Below are 18,879 nucleotides of genomic sequence, written 5' to 3'. Positions count from 1 at the left end.
CCTCTTTGGGGAGTTCCAATAGCGCGAGAAGTTCTGACAGGGAAACCAATCGTGTGGCCAACCCTGTTGTAGACTCTGGGTGAGAACAACATAACCTGAGGCAAAGCCTGAAGATTTATCATTTCTAAAGCATTCCAAAGTTAGTTCTAATCCCCAGCAATCTAGCATTTTAGCATTGTTACCTAAGTGGAGGTGTTAGTTTTTTTGTTTATTTGTTTATATTCTGTGAGTGGATTTATTGTTTATGAAGGCGAGGGATGAATATTACTGGCTGGAGATTAAAGTTTGCACGTTAGTGCTCAGTCGTTGACCTGTAACACATCTGTTACTGTAGACCTAGGCTGCTGCCTCAGACTACAGGGTGCCTCTTGTGTGTGGTTAGGTGTTAGTTTTGTGATGTGAACCCACTACCAGTGTAATTTCACTCATAACCTGATCCAAACTTGACTATCATGGCCTTAGAGGCAGTAATAATGTTTTTTTGGGGGAAAAACATTCCCAAAAAGTAATTTGTGGTTTTTTTTGTCTTCTACTGATCTCTAGGTTAAAAAACGCTCAGTTTACAAGTAAAGAAACGTTTACTTTTCTAACTGTCAGCTCTTCAGACTCACCCTGCAATCAGAGTCATGTTTTATTTCCATTATGTGCATCATCACTGCTAAAAAGGTTCGAGGCCTCTGGTTACAAGGCAGGGCAAACTAGGCCCCTGGTCACACCTGTTGTTGGACTTACAACTCTGTTGTTATTGCATGATGCCCTCGGTGATCTTTCGGTTGTGGTGTAGAAGTGCCAGTGATTGGATTTTAGTAAATCTGATGATGCATGAAATGGAATAGAATTCAGCTCATTCTCTCTTAGCTCTATCAACTCTGAAGGAGGAGCAGGAGTAAAGTGCAGTAAAAACATTATTTTTCTCACTATCGTTGGCAGGTATGACTCTGAATGCATGAAAGGAACAAATAGTTGCCGTTAAGAGTAGAACTGCATTGTAAAATTGTGTGTCTATGTAAATAAAATGTCTGGAATGTTTGTAGAGTGTTAGTGGAGATCTGAAGTAATGTGATAGCCAATGGGAATGAACATAATTGATTCAATAGAAATCTAGCACACTACTACTTATAATTCAAATTATTAATGTTAGACATGGGATGATAACACCAAAATTGCACCCGGTTGTGTTCCTAAGTAACATGAAAATATTTGCAGGTGTGCCGTTCCTCTGGTGCATTTTGTAGGCTATTGCATATCTAGGCAGATTATTTTTTATATTTGCCCCACTTGCTGAGTTTCTGTTGCACAATTGGGTTTCAGTGGTAATTATCAGATGTCTGTTCTATCGCTTGACCTCCTGTATATGAAATGAACTGGTGACTAGTAAAGATTGCAGTGCCACTCGTGGAGATGGTGTTACTGTGTCAGCATAATGGGCCACTTACATCAGTGGGAGGCAAATTTAAGTGTAGATGCATGCACAACTAGGGCAGTGCAAGGCAGCTTTTGTTGACATAGCTTAGTAATGTAGACCAGGTCTAAGACCAATCAGAGAGACTGTAAAGGCTTCAGCCAACTCTAGGCCTACATATCGACTGAGAGTCTCTCAGGCTTAATGCTGGTGGAACGTTAATAAAATTGCAGTAAAATATATAGTGTTTGGACTTTTCTAAATGCTGGTGAACGGATGACTGTAATACTCATGCCAATCTCTGTATTTCTCCTACTGAGAGTAATATCTGTACATGTGTGTTATGTAACTCTCATATGTCTGGGACATTCTTCATGATAATGAGTCATTGCTGAGTTTTGGGTACACCACTTAGACGAGAGAGTGGTCAGTTGATGCCCATTAAAAAGCAACATGTCCAGAGGAAACTCCTTGAGTCTCAATACAATAGGTAGCAAACAGCTTACAAGCCTTACAGGACAATGCAGAAGGGGGAACTCCCACACAGCATGACTTCACCGAAGAATTACCTCATGGACTCCCCCCATCACCTTTTGCATCGGTGAGCACTGGGGTCAGAACAATCATATGGCAGGGTTTGGGGGTAAAAGCTGACTAATGGAAGGAAACACGTTTCTTTTTACCGGACTGGATCCTACAAGGCAATGACTTTGTCTGCCAGGTAAACGACCCTTGGCTGCCACAGCTGGGATAAGACTTCATTACTTTGATCAGAAGTTTTATAAAATAATAACCTGAGTTTATCTTTGTCTGTCTCTTTAGTATTCTTGTTCAACTGTTTCTTGCTACATTTTCATTTAAAATGAATAAAGTCTAGATAAGTTTATTACAGGATTGGACTTAGTGTTGCCTTATTGCATAAAGGAGGCCAGGAGGGAGATATGAGGAGGAACGGACCAATGGTATGTTTGGTCCTTTGGGAACAGAGGAACTTGGATTTTCTGTGATATTACGGTGAAAGGGCTCTGATATCACAGGGATACATTTACATGGTATCAAGAAGGACTGGGATTTTCAAAGGCACTGTTTAAATTTGATATTAAGGCTGGCAAAAGCATAGGGAGTTATTAAGCAGTGCAGTTAACTTTCCTGTTGTTGAACAGTTTGCCCTGAAGTGGAACCCAGTGTTGAGATAGCAAGGGGAGTGACAGAGACAGGATGTTATTCCTCTAATGTTTCAGTGTGTTTATGTTGTACATGTAATAGCACTTTTGTGATTAGTCTGTTTCACCGATATAGTTAGTCAAGTAGTTAGTTCCCCTGTTGTTTGTGTGGGTCTGTCACATTGCAACAGGAGAGAGAAAAACATTTTAAAAATAAGAAAATGTTATTGTAAAACCACAAAAATTGTCAGAGAGAGACAAGGGCAGGGTTAATGCTGGAAACTACCTTTTGCTAAGTTTTAAATTTTTTTTTAATTGACTAGATTACATGCTGCTGCTGCCCTTTTAAATGTTTGCATTTTTGGTCACTCTTTTAAGTGTCCACTTATAAATAGTTTAAGGGGTTATAAATGACTAATTGCTAATCAGTTAATAAATGATTAATACATGGCTAATCAGTTGTTGTTGTTAGAGTCCAATGTGTTAACAGATTACTTATAACCATCTGTACAACATACTGCTCATGTCTGTAATATGCTTATAACCTCTATTTAACAATTGCTAAACTCATTGTAAATTATTTAGAAATGTACCATATAATATAAGGTGTGACCACATTTTTAATAGCAGGTCAAATTAATTGAGAACAAACTGCAATAATTGTAAACAAGGTAAAGTTTGAATGTTTGGACCTTCTTTCACTGAAAGTCTATTCATAGGTAAAGGGAGTTTTTTCTATGTGTCAGCAAGAATATCTATTACAATATGATGGCTATGTGCAAGATCACTGGTATTTGAGTCCTTCTAATGCTCTGCTTGATGTTTCATCCAATTTTGTAGCGTGCCTTCTGGATTTGAAGGTATGAAGGAACAGGAAATCTGCAACAAAATAATGGCCAAAATGCTGGAAAACTATAATACCTTGTTTGAGCTGGAGCGCACACAGAAGGCTGATGAAAATCATGCATGTGAAGAGCTAGCAAGAATTATTTTAGTGAAAGTGAGTACCTGGAATATTGCCCTTTGAGTTTTGATCCAATACTGTGATACAGGTGAGACCATGCAGGGGGCAGTCTAGAAATCTTCACAAGCTGGATGGGAGGCATTGATGCTAGTATAATACATTTCTCTGATATTGACCTTCATATGCTGCTACCACCATTTCACTCTTCTAACAACTCTGTCCTTTAGCGGGTCAGTTTTCTACTACCTTTTGATGCCTTGGGAGTTTATTCTATTTAACACGTTTATTCTCTATTAAATTAACATAGGGAGTGCCTATGATTAAACAGGAAACATCTCTAATAATTTTATTTATTTAAAATAAAAAAGATGGATCTAATAATGGTGGGGTGGAGGTGGTGACTGAGATCGGTGTCCAAGACAAGCAAGTATAAAGCCCAGGGGCCACCTTGGCAAAGGTTTAGTCATGCACCGACCTAAAACATCATAGTCCCTCACCATTGACCTGCAGTAAAGAGAGTATCACCTTCCTGGAAAGACCTGTACTTCTGGAAGCAATTAGTTGTAGACCTGTGGCTAATGTTTGGTGTTACTCACAGTCGATCTGGTATGATCTAACCAAACGCTCAGGCAAAAGGAATAAGAGCAACCTGTTTACTCAAAGCTGCATAAATACTTAATGGGCCCTTTGAGGGTGTGTGTTCTGCCATTCCTAAAAGTCACCTTCCTGGCACATATCCCTAAATCTGCTGATTGTGTAATAAATTCTAGATGGCGCAGTGGAACTTAAAAAAGGAATGATAATAAATTAGTTCAGTATGTAGGAGAAAGTCAATGAGGTTCCAGATTACAAAAGCTCATGCATCAGCAGAAGGTAGCAGCACGTTGCTCCTGTCACAAAAATACAATTACTTTACAGATTTATTGGCTTGCTCTGGGTCACGTAGTCCAGCAATTTACATGTGGTTTGTGTGCAAAGTCTATTCTTCTTGCAAAGCTATTGAGTAATTCCCAGGTACTGCTGGCTAGTGGGAGACTTAGTCACTGCAGTGTTTGCGCAAGTGAAGAGTCTGGTCCAGATTCTGCTCCGATTTACACCCTCGTGCAATCCCGTTAAACTCTGTGGTGTTGCATGGGGTATGAACCAGGACAGAATCTGGTGCAGCGAGCACTGGCTACAGTTTGAAAATACACAGCCTTCCATCTCCTCTTTGCTGGGTCCAGTTGGTTCATCCTAGGGTGCCAGTCTCAGTGGCCTCCCAACCCTCTTTCCACATGGAGAGCAGCTGAGGGGAGCCTTTGCAGCTTCCTGACATCATCATTCCCTGGACTCATAAATTTGAATGTGGGGTATTTCCACCCCTTCATCATTATCTGTATTGCCATTGGTTGGTACCTCCCTTTCATCCAGCTCCCTCTCCTATCATTGCAGTCCTCCAGGTGCCCAACCTCACCTTCCCTGTCCACTGTGCCCATCTCCCCTCCCCTGTCTCTTCGCTGCTCCCTCTCCCCTCCCTTCATCCCACAATTCCTGTTCTCATACTTTAACCCCAACTTGTCTTTCTGCCCCCAAATCCAAAATCAAGTTTGTATAATAAAACAAATGTTGTAAAATAAAATAACCACCTGGTGCTATCAGGCCATGGTCCCTCCTACCCCATATCACTGTGTCTGCATGTTTCCTCCACCCTTCTTGGTGTATTTTTAGCCTTGTTTCCTCCTGGGTGTGTGCTGCAACACTAGGGCATTGGGACACAATTCTGTGGGAATCCTTTATTTTGAAACACTACGTGAAGAGCCCAGGGGATGGGAACAGAGGGGTAAATAGGTGGAGGAAAGTAATTAAAAAATGTGTTTGTCCAGCGCCTGTTTAGACTTTTAAAAACATCAGTGTTGGCACAGAAAGCTTCCTGCTGCAGAGCTGGGGGCAAGCGCCAAGGGCCTTGGACAAAGGCCTTTTGTGTTTTTGTACGGTTCTGTGCTTCTGTTTTGTTGCTGAAATCAGGAACCTGCTCTTAGACAGAGCCTTAGTATAGATTTTTCTTTTCTTCCCTTCCCCTGTATCTCCCCTGTCTTTCATGAGTGCATTTCAGACACGTGATTGCCAGCTGGCCTCACATCCTGCATACATAATGCTCTACTTTTAGAAAAGGCCCCAGGCCTATTCTCGGTATTTGCTGGTAAAACATGATACAAGGGGATTATGGCTTTTGCCGTCCCTTCTCACTTTGGAACTGTAGCATCTTCCCTTGAACTCCGGTATGCTCATCACCTTCTTGACCTCACGTGACGCATGACGCCCTGTGGCCGGGGTATCTTAAGATCTGCCCAGACTACAAATAAAACCCTTTGCTTCCCTAAAGGAAGAGAATGTGCTCTTTTTAAAAATAAAAACGTGGCTCATTCAACCAAGGCCATGCAAAGATCACAGGTGGTTTTTGAGTTGCATTTTGACAAAACACTTGAATGCGAAAACCATGCAAGATGCAAAGCATTTAAAACTCAGCACCTCGTAGTTTTACTATTGTACAAAGTGCAAGAATTTTGAAAAAATCAGTGTTTTGGAGGAAACCAAAAGTAAATAGCTTTATGAGAAGGAAAAAAGAGAAGTGACTCCACAATGCTATAACAATGTAAAATATCAAAGGTGCGATTGTGACTCTTGCTGTTTGTCTGCAGAGGGCAGGGAATGAGCATCTTCTTCCCTGCGTGTGTTTCGCCTCTCTCACAGATGGGTAAGGGTGTGGACAGGACATTGGCTCCACCCCCCTACGTGCTCAGTCGCTGTGCACAGGAATATAAGATGTGCCAGGGAGAGGGCTGGCTTTCCCCATGGATCAGTAGGGAAGCAGGGACTGAATGAAGACTTTCCAAGTTACAGTTCAGTCCCTGCTTTGCTCCTGGGACAGCACAGCTGCATGCTGCTTGTTATTCAGTCCATATTGTAAGATTATAATCTCAAAGTTGTTCCTTAATTTTGGGTACCGTTCAATTACCTTGAGAAAGTTTCTGGACCATTATCATATAGAGGCATAATTGTCAAATTGGGGGTGATTCCTTTCGGTGGTATTTGCTAGCCTAAAGATAATAAGAGAAACTAGTAGAGTAGGCACACATTAACAAGAGGGTTATGTGTACAGATTAGATATCTATCATGTGTTGCATACCTCTGATTTACAAGAGCCATAAAATAAAACCTCAGTGCACCCTCCTAATTTCTGCATTTATGGAGTAGTGTCACATCAGAACTAGTTATTACTTGACAATCCATCCAGGAAAGGGGACAGTATAACTGGACTGCTGTGTATGAATTGCACTGTGGGTATGTGTGTGCTAAAAGAAAATGTTACTCATATTATGCTTTAGAGCAGAATTCTCAGGGTGTTTAGATGTGGTTTTGACTGAGTTTTGTGGCATTAAACTGAAAAATAACGCACATAATTAAAATATAAATCAATTCCCCATTTCACTATTGCCATTTTATCACCTGACCTGTGAATACAGTGGTTTAAGAAGCCTACCCAATAATAATGCTTCCTTCCATTTTTATCTAGTGCCTTTCATTCTAGAGGATCTCAAAGTGCTGTTCAAACTGCAATTATAGACAGTCCAATAATACACAATTATCCATTGTTATGCAATCACATCTGTGATGAAATGTGACTACTGATTAGCAGTGATCAACAATGCTACCCAACAGTTATGAATTAGAAGTGAAGAATGCCTCTTATGGAGTTTGAATTGCGGAGGGAATCTAGGCAGGTAGAATATAATTACTCCAGTGAGAGTCTGGCCAGATTACCACTCCTACCAAAAAAAATAGTGGGCTTTTTAATGACCAGAAACCATCAAGACCTCAGTCTTACAGTATATCTCAGGTGAAAGATGACACTCGAGTAGCAGGGTGCCTCTCAGCAGAAAGCTAAGGCCTTGGTTGAGTGCTGACTTGGATGGAAAAGTGCAACCTGCCTCCCAGCCACACAAAATGTTTTCCTTTGGAGGTCTCCCACCCAAATATCTTTTTAGCAGAACACTTTAAATTTGTAATAACTGATCAGCTGACAGCACAGAAGAGTGTCATTACATGTAAATGCTTCCACTGAAACACAACAGAACCTGCTTCAGCAGTGGGTTGAACAGGACTTGATTCTGCTCCACGTTTAGCTATAGGACAGTGTTTCTCAAACTGGGGACGCCGCTTGTGTAGGGAAAGCCCCTGGTGGGCCGGGCCGGTTTGTTTACCTGCTCCTGATCGCAGCTCCCACTGGCCGCAGTTCGCTGCTCTAGGCCAATAGGAACTTCCAGCAGCTTCCATTGGCCTGCAGCGGTGAACTGCGGCCAGTGGGAGCTGTGATCAGCTGGACCTGCGGACGGGGCAGTTAAACAAACAGGTCTGGCCCGCCAGGGGCTTTCCCTACACAAGCAGTTTCTCAAACTGTCTCCCAGTTTGAGAAACGCTGCTATAGGAGATGTGGAAAAGCCATATAACAGTCCTTTTCTTCCCCTTTTAGTGACAGAGCAGACATCCCCTGTTTGCCTGGATGCAAAATACCAAGTAAACTCTGTTTATAAAATTACAAGCAATCTCTAGGTACATTCCAATGAGTGGGAGGGGAAGTTAGTTAGGGGATTTAAAACTGTGGAGTGATACGAAAACTGGTCTCCTGCCAGCTTTTTCTTTTTATGTGGAATGTACTTTTCCCTTCACCCATTTCTACTGTTCAGCTAAATGGTTCCACTTCACATAGGGGATTAGCTGGCTAAACAGATTTCTGCACTTTGTACTTTAAATCACAGCAGTATTCTAGCAGAAATGTGTATGCTGCTAGCACAACGTTATGCCCACTGTTGGTCTATGAATGCTTAGTTGGATTTTTGTGAGAGAACTATCAAGTGCAATTGTTTTTGGAAATTAAATCATTTGGAGCCTGATCCTCAGGAGGCTTGAGCGCCCTGGGCCGAGTCCAGCAAAGCAAAATCCTTAAGCATGTGCCTTACTTTAAGAGTATGAGCGATCCCTTTGACTTCAATCTTAGCCACATGCTTAATTGCTTAATTGGATCAGGCCAGAGGCCTCAGCCCCTTGCAGAATCAAGCATGTTATCTCCAGGTAGAACAGTGAAGGTGGATGTTCAAAAGTAGTTAGCGTTGGTCTAACTTTGCTGCCATTTAAGTCAGTGGTAAAACTCCATTTCCACTTTGTACTTTTGCAAACTCCACCCTGAGATCACTGGAGAGAAAACATCCTGCATGCAGCAATTTTTAAAATAATAGTCTCCCCCCCTTTCCTCAGCCCTCTTCTCGCAAGTATTTAAAACAGCCTACTCGCTTCTATGACAATGGCCAGAAAGAGTTGCCCAAAACTGTTCCAATGAGAGTCTTGTGGTGAAGTCCCTCACCTTCCTCCCTAATTTTAATCAACTGATCTTCCCCTTCACTCATCTCTGCTGAGTTCCTGGACATTATACATGTAACAAACACAAGAGAGTTGTCCCTCCACTGGTCAGGAAAAGAAAGACCCATGTTCTAGTCCCAAATGTGTCTCTTGCCCCCCGGGGAAGCTTTTGAAGTTCTAAACAGCTTCATTCTACTTATGTCCAGTTTGATATTTTTCCGTGCCATTCTAACATTGTACTAAGGCTGGGGTCTTCTAAAGGGCTCAGCATTGCTTAACTCTTCAGTGGGAACTGATCCTGTTTGAAAACCCCACCTTAAGGATATAGCAGCCCTGATGAACGGTGCAGGCTCTCTTTTCTTTCTGTATTACCATATTTGGACAAGACAACAACAGGTCTCTCCCATCTGGTCCAAAGAGCAATCAGTGTTTATGATAGCAGACTCAAATGAGAGAGCAGAGAGCAGTGTGGGGGAAAGCACCGGTGATATCTTTCTTTGGCTTTCTGGGTAATGTTTCCTTGTTTAGTGAATGTTGTACTTTAGTGTTCTCCACCAATGAGCAGATGGGCATATTTATAATAGGAGCAAAAAGTGATTCAGCTAGGTTGACATTTTAAGATGAGAGCTGACAGGAAATGAGCAATATGAGCTGTGTAAGGGAAAGTTTACAAGCCTCCAAACACTTCACCTACAGTAATGTGTTGAATGCCAAGGAGGGAAAGGGATGCTATGATGTTTAGTCTATGTATAAGTCAAGTAGGAACGGGAAAGATCAGATGACCCTCAAATAATCACATGTATAATTTTGGCATCTCTTTCTAATGCTCTTGACTCAGCAACTTTAAGTATTATTATTATTTTATTATTATTATTTATTAATAATAATAATTATTTGTATTACTTTAGTACCTGGGAGCCCTATTAATGGACCAGGATCCCACTGTACTTATGTAAAACAGAGTTATTGGGTTAGTGTTATTAATACATAATCGTTCATTTAGTGGAATTTAGCTGAAGCACTTGCAAAATTATAAAGCAATAGATAGTGGTGTTACTAAAGTCAGGTCTACACTGCAGAGTTTTGTTGGCATAGGTTTATTAATTAGGAAAGTGAAAATCACATCCGTAACCATCACAGCTATGCTCCCTCCCTCCATGTAGACACAACTTAAACTGAAGTATAAGTTGCTGGTATAGTTTATGTCACTGGGGAGCTCGTTTAACGAGCCCTTAATATAATCCTGAATAAATACAAAGATCTGCATATGCACAAATGATGTAAACTTTGGCTGCACCATATGTGAAGTGATAGAATATTTAAATTCAGTTTATTGTGAGAATAAAATAGAGTACTTCAGGTATAGCACATCTCAACTAGGATTGAATCAGAGAGCAGATCTTTTCCTTCCTTCCTCCCTCCTTCCATCTCTATTTCTTGAGTACCTTCTTTAAAGATAACCACCAAATTTTCATCACTGAAATCATTCGGGAGCTTTGCCTATTGTGTATATATAAGCAGGCAGGTGCTTGGCAGTAATGCTGAGTGATCTGAGTAAATAGAAACAGTTATTTGTGTGTGTGTGTGCATGTTTAGTTTTAAGTGTTTTTATTGTCTGTTTATTTTTGGGGTCTCCTTATATTAGGCCAGTTGTGAGCAGTCCCTGCCTATCAATCTGACAAGAGCTTTAGAAAGAGAGGCACCGAAGTCAACGCCACGAAGCAAGGTACAGTAAAATGGGCATATTCGCAGACACACCATTCTGCTGTTGTTCAGTTTCCCTGCCAGATGGGAAACAAGAATTTGGGGGGTAAAGGGAATGAGAGTTTTCATGTTGCCAAGATCCCGTTGGTCCTCTTCTTCAGATTCCTCAATCTTCATGCTGCTTCTCATTAATTAGTCACACAATTGATCAGTCAAGTTTCACAGCAACCCTTTTTAACCATTTTAAAGTTTGATAAGGTTGAGACCATGTTTAGAAGAAGGGCATGTTACAAGCAGGCAGTTCTACTCCCGACAGGTTAAGTGTAGATATTTTTCACTGTGGGGAGCTCTCCAGATTCTGAACTATGGTGTATTGATCTACACTACTTTTAGGGTAGGATTTTCAAAAGGGCTTCACATTGGTGCAACTCTTCTCCCATTGTAGTCAGTGGCAAAACTCCCAGTAACTTCAGTGGGAGCAGAGTTCGGCAGACACTGTGCACTTGTGAAAATCCCATCATCAAATATATTTAAGGACAGATAGTGCCTAATAGCACACTGGCCTGTGTTCGGGTCTGAGTGGAGTCACACCATCCCAGGGGCTATGCGGGAAGGCAGAATGGGTTCCTGGGGGCACAGGCTAAGCACAGCTGCTGCACTATTTCTTAAGAGAGTTCAACATCATCTCCCCTCATTTCTGGCCATTTCTGCTGGTCTTTGCGGAGCATAGAGGTTGGGTCCTTGCCCCACCTCTACGGTACCTCTTTTGGTTGTGGCTTGCGCCCCAGGGTGTTCTAGAAGTAAGCAGTCTCTGTTCTCAGGACAGCCCAGTAACTGCAATCATGACTGGTTCCTGTGCAGGTACGAGAGGGGACAAAAGCTCTAGCTACCTGTTATGCACATTCTTTGTCTAGTCTACCAGGTCCAAGCACCCTTGGGCCCTGATTGTCTTTACTTAGAGGGAACTAGCTTGCGTGTAGTTAATAGCACATTTCCAGTCATTAGAAAGCTCCTGTGTTGTGTACATAGGGAATCTCTGGAACAGTCATTGAATGAATTATGTAAGTAAATTTAAAAGTAAATAATTTACTGAAATGGCAAATACTTATTTTAAAATTCAAATTGATGAATTCTCTTTGGGCTGTTTCCCTATGGCAAGTTTCTGTTGTTGTGTGTGTGCTTGACTTTTAGATCAGCAGCACAACTTCTACTTTTTCAGGGCTGACTCAAAGCAAGAGTAACATAAGATGCTAGTCTGGAGAGCCTGAATTTCTCTCACATCTAGGTCATGCTTTCCTTTGAGATCATGTTCTATTTATGGATTACTTTACAATAAATAGATAAATCAGACACCTGTTCTTAAACCACTCAGAGAGAACAATAAAGGTCCTTAGTGCTGATCCGAGCTTTGCTGTTCCATAAACAAACCCACGTTACATCACATACACCTATCTTTCTGGTAAGTTGCAAGGAATTTTAGCCAGGCATTTGCTTTGGCAATGTTTGTTTGCGGGTTTTATTTTAGTTTTGATACTGATTCCTTATTTAGCATAACTATGAGGGTTTGTCTAGATGGTAGTGTAAGCCCCAGGTTAGTGGGACTCGAATCAACAGACCCTGGGTTCAAGAACCCAGGGCTTGAGTGTCTACATTGATTGATTTATTGTTAACCCTGTTTTAAGAATTTTCTAACCCGGGCTCGAGCCTGGATCTCTGATGTCCACGCTGCAGCACGCAGACCCAGGCTCCCTAGCGCCCTCCTGAAATGTGGCTGCTCTAGCCCTTTGACTGTGATGCATTGTGGGAAAACACGACTGTCCATCCTGCACCTTACAGAAAGTTTGAACAGCCCACAACACATCCTGCCAAGCAGTCATTTTGGTCTTTGTGCTCCTAGCTACCGGACCCAGCAACATGGAGGAGGCATCTTTTGATTAACTTCTCTTGCTTGCCCTTTCACTCCTCTGTCAGGATGCATGAGATGTGGGTGGATGTTTCAGCAGTGTTTTCTGAACCACCAAAGGCTCCTCATAGAGCTTATGATGGAGAAGGAGAAGCACACAGACCTGCGGACTCAAACTAGTTGATGCTGCATATGACACTTGGTACAGCCGCTGATGCACCCTAGATAGACAGCCGCTTCTGAAGCATGGCCACAAGCTCAGACTGGTGGGATCCCATTGTCATGCAGACCTGGGATGACCAGCAGATATTCCAGAGCTTCCGTATGAAGAAAGGTACATTTCTGGAACTTTGCGAGCTGCTTACCTCAACCTTCCAGCATAAAAACACACACATGAGAGCACCCTTGCTGGTCCAAAACCGGATTGCTTTAACTGTCTGGAACCTGGCTACCCCAGACCGTTACAGGTCCATTGCTAACCAGTTGGGTGTCAGAAAATCAACTGTGGGAAAGCAGTGGCAGAGGTTTTCTGAGGCAAATGAGGCACGTGGTTTACCCCAACGTGATGGGATATTCCTGAAGTAATTGCTGGCCTTGAGAGAATGGGGTTTCCAGTCTGCATCGGAGCCATTGGTGGGACTTGTGCCCATAGTTTGCCATCCTCGAGTTGTACATGAGTACATAAACCACAAAGATGTAGGTTTTTGTGGATCACAGAGGTTGATTTATGATTGTCAACAGGGGGTGCACTGAAAAAGTTCATGATGCCAGGGTTTTTTGCCGGTTGGGAGTCTACATTCATGGACAGGCTGGGACACTATTCCCACCAAATGACATTGTCATAAATTGAATTACTGTCCCCACCGTTGTTTTGGAGGACCCTGAGTACCTCCTTTTGCCTAGGATCATGAAACTGTGTCCTGATTTCCGAGGCCCTGACAGAAGACAATTGAATTACACTCTCAGCAGATGTAGAATGGTGATTGAATGTGCTCTGACAGATTGAAATCTCTGTGGAGGTGTTTGCAGATCTGTATGGATTCCATATCAGTGCTATCCGCGTTGCTGTGTCTTTGCTGCCCGAGGTGAGCCATGTCGCTCTGAATGGACATGTGACAGCGAGGGGCTGCTGAATGCAACAGGTCACTTCACTGTCTTCACTCTGCACCTGCTGCTGGCTTCCATCAGGCCCCATGCTGGGTTCTGGGGCCAGTAGGCACCATCCTGGCTGACCAGGTCATCATGCACCACCATTGACCCCATGCTCGGCACAGCAGCCAATCAAACTCCTTATAAAACAGGTGTGGTGATGGGTTGCCTGAGGTGCGTTTCTGGTCTCTGGTTTTCCTGTACTCAATCGTGAGACGCTTAATCTGTTCCCTGCACTGGTCATTGATCCAGTAAATTTGCATCATTTCCAGTTTCTTCGTTATTTGCTGGTATGCATGGTCATTCCTGGTCCTCATACTGAAGTCTGCTCTTTTGCTGGCCTTGCACCTGTGACCATGAAGCTGAAAGACGACTTCTGGTCAGTCTCTGTTGCCGGCACAGAAGGCTCTCTCCTGGTGTGTTCAGAAGCCAATGGAAGGTTAAACGCTGACTCACCGAGCTGCTATACTATACTAAGAAGGATTGCTTCCTCTTCCCTGGAGTCAGTTGGGCTAGAGAGGAAGTTGGCCCATGGGATTTTGGGATAATTTTGCCAGACTCCCAGAACCTGAGTTGGGGGGACTCCCACTAAACTGCAAAGCAATAGGCTCAAACCGTGGGTCCTGGCTTGACTTGGGCTCAAACTCTCTACCCCTGCCCTAACCTGAGAGATTTGTGTATAGATGGAAATGGGGTTTTGGGCTCAAGTCTGGTCTCAGCCAGGGCTTACGTTGCAGTGTCCTGACGGTCATGAGATCTTGAATCATTCTCATTAACTTTACTTATGGCATCTTAGCTCTCAAGGTGTCAGATGTGACAGATGCTGAATGTGTGCGGATGGCTATGCTAGATGGAAACACATGTGGGTCTTTTGTCTCCTGAGACCACTTATTGAACTAATAACAATGGGGGTTACAGTCACGGAAAGGGGAGAAAATGAGCCACCCTAAAATATTATGGATGTGCCCTTTCCAAACTCAGGAAATACAAGCTCAGCATGTGCTTGCAGTATTGTCTGTGTAACCCTTCATGCATTCATTATTGAATGCCCCTTGATTACCAAAATGCATGTTTTACTGTATCAATATGGAAAAGTGTCTCTGCCTCACCCATATAATTAAATAAAATCCCTATCTGGCAACTGTGGAGAGAACACTTTTTAAGAACAGAAGAAAATGACAAATTTTAAAAGGTGATCAATTAAGGGCAACTTGGCAACAGGGGAAGAGTGTATTTTATATGTGTAGCAAAACTTTTTTGTAGATGCTTTGGATTTCCTTATAAAAATACTGCTACGTTCTCTAGCACCAATCTCCAACATTCCAGCTTATCAGAGTGTTCCTGCTGTGTTTGGACCGTTACTATTGTATACTGTAGTGTTTTCTAAAAAATGGGTCTCTCCATCTCTTTCTCATCACAAACTACATTTCATGACCCTTGTATGTGTTTTGTAGCAATATCTATAACAAATAAATGAAGCAGATTAAGGCCGTGTCAAAGTGGAGCAAAGTCGCGTGTATTTTTTTAGTAAGAGATATGGTCTCAGGTAAAAGGTCGCATATATAAATAATGTTGGGAGGACAAAAGGAAATGAAAGGAGAACTGAATGTGGGTATTCATTACACAGTGAAACAGTGGTGGTCTATATTTGAAAGCTGTTTGGCTGTGCTTTTTATTACTTCCATCTCAAAAGTCCCTGTTGAATTTTTGGAAAGATTGTAAAATCGGTTCTGATGTACCTTAGCTTTTCTTCCCAGGCCTCAGTAGCAACTGAGATGAAATCAGCATGTTTAAAACAGGAGTTTTTTACTTCATTGTATGGCTTGTTAATCATTCTTTTATCTAAACAACTTTGCTTACATAATTTCCTCTTTCAACAAGGATGTTTTCTTCTTTTTCTGTGAAGCCGAAAACCAATAGGATTACATAGTGGGGGATGTGGAGTGGAACACTAGTAGCAGCAAAGGTTTTTTATTGCTTATGTTAAATCACTGTACATGTTTGCTTTTACCCAGAAGAAAATTGTGCCACAGTGGTGGTTTCATGAACTGATAAATGAGTTAAGAACATAAGACCGGCCATACTAGGTCAGACCAATGGCCCACCTAGCCCAGCATCCTGTTTTCTGACAGTGTCCAATGCTGGGTGCTTCAGAGGGAATCAACAGAACAGGGCAATTTATCGAGTGATCCATCCCCAGTCATCCAGTCCCAGCTTCTGGCAGTCAGAGGTTTAGGGACACTCAGAGCATGAGGTTGTGTCCCTGGGTACCTTGGCTAATAGCCACTGACGGACCTATTGATGGAGTTGTTCCTTTAGGTTAGCTTTCTTGACTTCTGGGCAGACTTTTTTTTTTTTGTTAAGGTCAACATTTTAACTTAAGGACTTATTGCTATAAGAATAAAGTTGTGTGTGTTTGAACATGGTTGTTTGTGCTGAGAAGGGAGTGTTAAAGCAGGGGGCTGGAAGTCGATGCTCTTGGATTCTGTTCCAAGTGCTCTTTGACCTGTCCAATCTATTCAGGCTCAGTTGTTTTTTTTCCGAAGGAGCCGAAGGGAGTCAGATACCCAAATCCCATTGAAATTTGATGGGAGTTGTGCACCTAATTCCCTTAGGCTCCTTTGAAGATCCCAGGCTTAGCCTCTTTGCACCTTAATTTATCTGTCTGTAGAATAGGTGAAGATTACTACCATCTCACAGGGCTGCTGTGAGGCTTAATTCATTAGGGCTCACTAGTGAACCACTTTACACAACCATGCAGGGGAGAGAGGTGGAGTAAACTGCCCTCTTCTTTCCTTAGGTGAACTACCTGCACTGCATGGGTGGGAGGAAGAGCTTCCATGAAGTAGCTACTCCTTCTTATACCCCCACATTGCCGCTGGGGAAGTAGTCTATACCAGGTATAGGTCTGGCACAGATTTTACACTCCCCCCGCCCATCCGCGTGCGCACACACAAACACACACACACACACGTTTTGCAGAAACCGTGTGGCATATTCACTGCTGATACAAGGCACAGCTCCATTGACTTCAGAGCAGCAGCCCCACGTTGATATCAGCAGGGAATTTGGCTCTGTGTCTTGAAAAGAAAGTGTTGGTAAAGGTTTGTTTGCTTACTGACTGAGTCTATGTGAGCAGCTCCGACTGGAGAAACCAGTTATTGAGCATTTGGAGATTAAGTCTGCCATTGTCAGTGCTAATCTAAGTTTTCATTAAGAAGGGAGAGGGCCATGATGGTTGGTCAAATAATACTCACAGAATAACTATTCAAGAAGTTTGTGGGTATTTTTAAATATCACAACTGCTCTGCATTGTGGTATCAGAAATGCATTGGTTGTGATTAGATCAACGGCACTAGGGAACAAAGGTTGGTAAGCTCAGTTCGTTTTGGTTTATTGGTGGATATTAACTTTCTTTGCTAAATACTATGGAGGTAATAAGACAGGGTTTACAGTCAGCTTTGCCAGCATCCCATTTCCAGCCCTATTTCCAACCCCCCTCCTCCTTCCTGTGTTAATTTCATTAAGTAACCTCCTTTTGGCCTCTCAAAATGCCATGCTTAATCTCAGAGGAAGGATATTTATTTATTTATATTTTGCCAAGTTCCAAGGAAACTGACCCAGCTGAATGGAGTCAGAGGCAAGTCACATTTAAAATGTTGACAGAAGGTTCTAACGTGTTGTGGTATCTGTTAATACCTAAAAAGAGCTTAGTTTTAAAACCTCAAACTTAATATAAACTTAATGCACTTAAGTGACTGCAATACAAAGCAGTGGTGTGCTACAGATACAAAAGATCTGTCAAATTTTCCTTTATAACTCTGCTCTTTATGGAGAGGCTTTACAGCTCTGCGGTTACACTATATTAAAAGTTAATGCCTGGCAGGCTGTTTACACTTGTTCAGCATTTTGTTTAAAAGGGCAAAAACAAATGTAATATCCTGTCCAGTTTGAGTTTCATATCATAACAGGACAATAATGCAAGATACAAATATTTAATATGGACTATTCCTACTGAGTAATGACAGCCTAAAAAGGAACCAATGCAGGCTGTACTGTCAAAAATAAATAAATACATGGCTGCAGATCTGCACTATTCAAAGTCTTTTTGTCATTCCTCAGTCATAATGCAGAACCCACAGAAATATTAACAACACTCCTTTTGATGTGTGGACATCTCAGACCCATCACCAAGCCAGCAGGAGCCATTTCTTTCAGCTATCTTGGCTTCAGTCCAGTCTTCACTGATGTGTGTCACAGAGGAATCTAGTGGGTGCATAATCCCCGCAGAGAGCTCAGCCCCAGGAGGGTCCCCTGTGCATTATCACCTAAGGGGAAGGCCATGGGAGGACCAGTTGAGCAGTGGAGCCAGAGAATCCATTGGGATGCAGATTCTCCTTTTCCTCCCCACCTCCATGATGTCAGTGTAAGGGGGTGTGGAGCCTGCTCTGCAGCCTGAAGCAGGATTCCCTGGGCACTTGGCAACTGGGGCTAGTAAGAAAGGATTTGCCCCATAATTATAAAGCACTTACTGAAAGTTAAGTCATTGGCTAGATGACTGAGTCCCATCCTGCTTTCTGAGCACTCTCAGCTTTGGGCAGTTAGAAAAATTATTCTAATTGCTCCCCCATCAAGAATTTGCATGCCCACATGCGAAAGGACCACGCTCAATTTTCTGGAAAGGTAGCAATCCATATGCCTTACTCAAAAACTGTCCGGATAAGAAGTAGGATAGTCTGAACTGGTGCAGACTCAGTCGATTCTGTGCCAGTGTGGACACAACAGGCAGGCATAGTTGATACACTTTCAACTCTAACAGCTGTCATCTTTATCAGTGATTGGAGCTGACAGGGAATCTCCTCAGTTTGGCTAACTGAGGGCCCCACTTTGCCTGCCTCCTGTCACACATGCCATCCTCTCCAGATTTGCTCTGCCAGCCATGTTCTCCTATATAACCTCATGTATTGCTCTCACCCCCTGGCTCTTGCTTTATCACTCCTCAGCCTGTGGTCAAGCTGTGGCTCACGGGCTAAGGCTGCCTGCCCTGCACAGTATTCCCCTTTCTCCCTGGCCATTCTCCCCCACATATGCTGTTCCATTATCACCTCTAGGAACACCCTGGGCTCTATTCTCCTCCTTTCTACCTGTCTTGAGCAGTGTCAACTCAATCTCACAGTAAGGGATTATTCACCTACAAAAT

General features: G+C 42.6%; 1 protein-coding gene across 1 annotated transcript in view; it reads left to right on the top strand.

Moving 5' to 3' along the window:
- Positions 1-18,879, top strand: part of FAM13A (family with sequence similarity 13 member A) — a 202,432-nt gene that overhangs the window by 43,620 nt on the left and 139,933 nt on the right. The window contains exons 5-6 of the mRNA XM_045017748.1: positions 3,406-3,565; positions 10,569-10,649. Of these exons, the coding sequence (XP_044873683.1) occupies positions 3,406-3,565; positions 10,569-10,649 (241 nt within the window). The remainder of the gene's footprint in view (positions 1-3,405; positions 3,566-10,568; positions 10,650-18,879) is intronic.

This window comes from Mauremys mutica, chromosome 5 (assembly GCF_020497125.1).
Source record: "Mauremys mutica isolate MM-2020 ecotype Southern chromosome 5, ASM2049712v1, whole genome shotgun sequence".
NCBI lineage: Eukaryota > Metazoa > Chordata > Testudines > Geoemydidae > Mauremys > Mauremys mutica.
The sequence above is the reverse complement of the archived record's forward strand: the minus strand, read 5'-3'. Positions and strand labels throughout refer to the sequence as shown.